Below are 4957 nucleotides of genomic sequence, written 5' to 3'. Positions count from 1 at the left end.
TCAAATGTAGCATGGTTTTCTATTCTAATGTAGTTTAGATAAAATGCAACAATGTTGACTTTCCTTCAATCTCATGAAACCAAGGGTTTGAAATATTTTGAGGTCTGTGGCTACTAAGAAACCTTGAAAAATCCTCTAGTTCAATCTCTTTATTTAGTTTCTTTGATCAGCGTAGTATAGCTATAAATGTTTTGAATGTACCTGACTGTGAAAACACTGTGAAAAAGGCTACTGAGATTTTGGTTGTAGATTTATTTTTCTACCTTCAGAAACTCAGAAGAAAATGTTTCTGATTTTGATAAATCAAGGAAGTAACACTCACTTCCGACTGTCCTTTCAAGCAACTGTCCTTTCAAGCGACTCTTCAGGAATACGGGAAGGATTGAGAGCCACATTTTTTTTCTTTCTTTCCAGAGAGGCGGGGCTTAGGTTGTAGGCTGGAACTCTGATGCCTATTGATGACTGCTCTGTGGCAGCTAAACCAAGAGGACGAACAGCTGCTCTGTTCGTTACTCCAGACCACACCGCGTTGCAAACCGTGTGCTTCGAGATGGAAATCAATATGTATCCTCACAGAGAGTCGTGCTTTCCAGGACCCCATGTAAGTAATTAGGAATTCAACAGAGCGTTATTATTGAAATTGCAGTCAGAAACAAAGGGGGGGAAGTTAACACGGAGGAAGAGGAAAGCTTTGGTGTTAAATCTGTCACATCCATCATTTTTGTAATGCAATTTTCCCCCCCTAACTCAGGTGAGTATTCTGTTGTTACTATTTGTTTCTCAATTACTGTGTTAAAACTCATGGTCATTTTTTTTTTCCTTGAGTCGGAGCCTCACTCTTGCCCAGGTTGGAGTGCAGTGGCATGCTCACAGCCACCACCGCCTCTACCCGCTGGGCTCAGGCAATCCTTCCGCCTCAGCCAATCCTTCCGCCTCAGCCCTCCAAGTAGCTGAAACTACAGGCACACGCCACCACGCCCGGTTAATTTTTTGATTTATTGTAGAAATGAGGTCTCACCAAGTTTCCCAAAACATTTATAGCTCTACTACTTTGATCAAAGAAACTAAATAAAGAGATTGAACTAGAGGATTTGTCAAGGTTTCTTAGTAGCCACAGACCTCAAAATATTTCTCTAGAACCTGTGGGCCCAGGCAATCCTCTCACCTCAGCCTCCCAAAGTGCTGAGATTATAGGTATGAGCCACCACGCCCAGCCAAAAAACGCATGGTCTTTTGGTGTCTCCAAACTAAAAACAAACTCTTTCCTCCAGATTCCTGACACTTTCATCAGATAAAGTGGGTTTGACTTTTTGAGTTCTCTGCTTCATAAATAGTTTATTTCCAAAAAATGCAATGTTTGTGGCAACTACTTTGTTTGCTTTGCTTTTGAAACATGGCATATAGAAGTATCTAATTTGTATTTCATTCCCCACAGTTATTTAACTATTGACTGACCACATAAGGCGGGGGTGCACTTACTCTTAGTTAATTAGTATCTAAGTCAAATAAAAAGGAAATTACCATGTTTATCAGAATAAATGTGTCATACAGTGTGTTGTATACTATAATGTGGTTTATTTAACCTGAATTTTTATAGAGGCATACAGAAATCCAGGTTTTAGGAAATTATCATCACATTTCAACAGGTTGACTTAAAAATAAGTACATTCAATTTTTTTTGAGTTGGAGTCTCTGTTGCCCAGGCTGAAGTGCAGTGGCATGTTCAAGGCCATTGCAGTCTCAACCTGTTGGGTTCAGGCAATCCTTCTGCCTCAGCCTTGCAAGTAGCTGGAACTACAGGCGCATGCCACCATGCTTGGCTAAGTGTAGAGATGAGGTCTCGTCATGTTGCCCAGGCTGGTCTCGAACCCATGGGTTCAGGCAGTACTCTCACCTGCACCTCTCAAAGTGCTGGGATTACGGGCATGAGCCACCGTGCCCAGCTTGTACACTGAATTTAAAGATCATCTATAGGCCGGGCTCAGTGGCTCAGCCTGTAATCCCAGCACTTTGGGAGGCAGAGGTGAGTGGATTACCTGAGCCCATGGGTTTGAGACCTACCTGGGCAACTTGACGAGCCCTCATCTCTATAATAAATCAAAAAATTAGCCGACCATGGTGGTGCATGCCTGTAGTTCCAGCTATTTGGAAGGCTGAGTGGAAGGATTGGTGGAGCCCAGCAGGTCAAGGCTGCAGTGACCCGGAGCATGCCACTGCACTCCAGTTTGGGCGACAGAGTGAGACTCCGACTCAAAAAAAATAAAAATAAAAATAAAAATAAAGATCATCTACAGTTAAGGAATGGTTTATAAGAACTTTTCAGTCAGATGATATCATTTCTGCAATTATTTTCAATACAGTTACTTCTAACTGTATCAGTAATGCCTGATTTCAGTTTGTCTTCCTTCCACCTCAGCCTTCCAAGTAGCTGGAACTACAGGTGCACGCTACCACACCCGGCTAATATTTTGGATTTATTGTAGAGATGAGGTCTCGCCAAGTTGCCCAGGTGGGTCTCGAACCCACGGGCCCAGGCAATCCACTCACCTCAGCCTCCCAAAGCACGGGATTACAGGCTGAGCCACCGAGCCCGGCTCAATCTTACATTTTAAAAGGATATTTTCCAGGAAGAGAATGTGGTATGGTTGAAGACAATAAAATGGGGAGAATAGCATTCAGGGGAGACCAGGCCTACAGGAGAAAAGTTTTGTGGAATACAATATTGGAAAATATTAGTGGATTATTATGCAGGAGAGGACTTTGGAAGGTAACTTTAAGGCCACATAGAGTATTTCAGAGTTGATGTAGTCATAGAAACCACCAAACAGGCAGATAAATAAATGACAGCTTCAAGTGGCATTTTTAAAAAGTCAGTCATAAAAAAAAAAAATTAAGCCGGGCTTGGTGGCTCAGCCTGTAATTCCGCGACTTGGGAGGCCGAGGTGAGTGGATTGCCTGAGCCCGCAGATTCGAGACCCACCTGGGCAACTTGGTGAGACCTCATCTCTAGAATAAATCAAAAAATCAGCCGGGTGTGGGAGCGTGCGCCTGTAGTTCCAGTTACTTGGAAGGCTGAGGCGGAAGGATCGCCGGAGCCCAGCAGGTCGAGGCTGCGGTGGCCGATAGCAGCCACTGCACTCCAGTCTGGGTGACAGAGTGAGACTCCAACTCAACATAAACAAACAAACAAATAAAATGTAAGATTGAGGCCAGGCGCAATGGCTCAGGCCTATAATCCCAGCACTTTGGGAGGCAGAGGTAAGAGGATTGCCTGAGTCCAGGAGTTTGAGACCAGCCTGGACAACTTGGTGAGACTTCGTCTCTGCAGTAAGTAAAAAAAAAAATAAGTTAGCTGTGCGTGGTGGCACACGCCTGTAGTTCCAGCTATTTGAAAGACTGAAGTGGAAGGCTTGCCTGAGCCCAGCAGGTCGAGGCTGCAGTGGCCATGAACATGCCACTGTACTCCAGCCTGGGTGACAGAGTAAAACTTTGACTCAAAAAATAGATAAATAAATAAAAAAATAAAATAAAATGTAAACTGAATAGGTTTTCATGGCATACTGAATGTGAGCGACCAAGGAGAAAACAAAGTCTAGAATACCTCCCAAGTTACTGGGGACATAATACCATCCACTGAGAATTAGAATAGAGGAGAAAGCCCAGGTGTATGAGGAAGAAGAAAACTTAATTTTGTACAAACTGATTTAATTGACTGTAAAACACATCCAAATAAAGATGTCCTATGAGCAGTTGCATATTTGGGTTTGGACTCAGGAAACTAGGTTAGAGATTCAGATCTTTGAATTTTATTTTATTTTTATGCAATCTACTAAGAAACGATTGTCTCTAGTTACAGGTAGTTGTTGCTGTAACTCATCTCTCCACTAATTTTTGTTTTGTTTGACTGACTTTTCCAAAATGCCACTTGAAGCTATCATTTCATTCATCTGCCTGTTTGGTGGTTTCTATGACTACATCAACTCTGAAATAGTCTGTGTGGTCTTAGAGTTACCTTCTAATGTTCTCTCCCGCATAATAATCCACTCATAGTTTCCAATACCTGTATTCCTCCACAAAACTTTTCTCCTGTAGGGCTGGTCTATCCTGCATGCTATTCTTACTCCCATTTTATTGTCTTCAACCGTACCACATTCTCTTCCGGGAAAATATCCTTTTAAAATGTAAAATTGAGTCCAGGCGCAATGGCTCAGGCCTATAATCCCAGTACTTTGGGAGGCAGAGGTGAGAGGATTGCCTGATTCAAGGAGTTTGAGACCAGCCTAGGCAACTTGGTGAGACTTCATCTCTACAGTAAGTAAAAAAAAAAAAAAAAAAATTAGCTATGCATGGTGGCACACGCCTGTAGTTCCAGCTACTTGGAAGGCTGAAGCAAAAGGATTGCCTGAGCCCAGCAGGTTGAGGCTACAGTGGCCATGAACATGCCACTGCACTCTAGCCTAGGTGACAGAGTGAGACTCTGACTCAAAAAATAAATAAATAAATAAATAAAATGTAAAATGGATAGGTTTTCATGGCATACTGAATGTGAGTGACCAAGGAGAAAACAAAGTCTAGAATACCTCCCAAGTTACTGGGGACATGATAATACCATCCACTGAGAATTAGAGTGGAGGAGAAAGCCCAGGTGTATGAGGAAGAAGAAAACTTAATTTTGTACAATCTTATTTCATTGACTGTAAAACTCATCCAAATAAAGATGTTCTATAAACAGTTGCATATTTGAGTTTGGACTCAGAAAACTAGGTTAGAGATTCAGATCTAGGAATTTTATTTTATTTTATTTTTATGCAATCTACTAAGAAATGGTTGTCTCTAGTTACAGATAGTTATTGCTCTAATTTATCTCTCCACTAATTTTTTTGTTGTTGTTGTTTGACTGACTTTTTTTTTTTTTGAGTTGGAGTCTCACTCTGTCGCCCAGACTGGAGTGCAGTGG

The 4957-nt window shown here is 42.0% G+C and overlaps 1 protein-coding gene across 1 annotated transcript in view; it reads left to right on the top strand.

Moving 5' to 3' along the window:
• Positions 1–440: 440 nt before the first annotated feature.
• The window catches only part of GNE (glucosamine (UDP-N-acetyl)-2-epimerase/N-acetylmannosamine kinase), a 60083-nt gene continuing 55566 nt past the window's right edge, over positions 441–4957 (top strand). The window contains exon 1 of the mRNA XM_021714960.1: positions 441–601. Within this exon, the coding sequence (XP_021570635.1) occupies positions 449–601 (153 nt within the window). The 5' untranslated portion in view covers positions 441–448. The remainder of the gene's footprint in view (positions 602–4957) is intronic.

Source organism: Carlito syrichta, unplaced genomic scaffold, assembly GCF_000164805.1.
Source record: "Carlito syrichta isolate Samal-C Ts95f unplaced genomic scaffold, Tarsius_syrichta-2.0.1 Scaffold306198, whole genome shotgun sequence".
Taxonomy (NCBI): domain Eukaryota; kingdom Metazoa; phylum Chordata; class Mammalia; order Primates; family Tarsiidae; genus Carlito; species Carlito syrichta.
The sequence above is the reverse complement of the archived record's forward strand: the minus strand, read 5'-3'. Positions and strand labels throughout refer to the sequence as shown.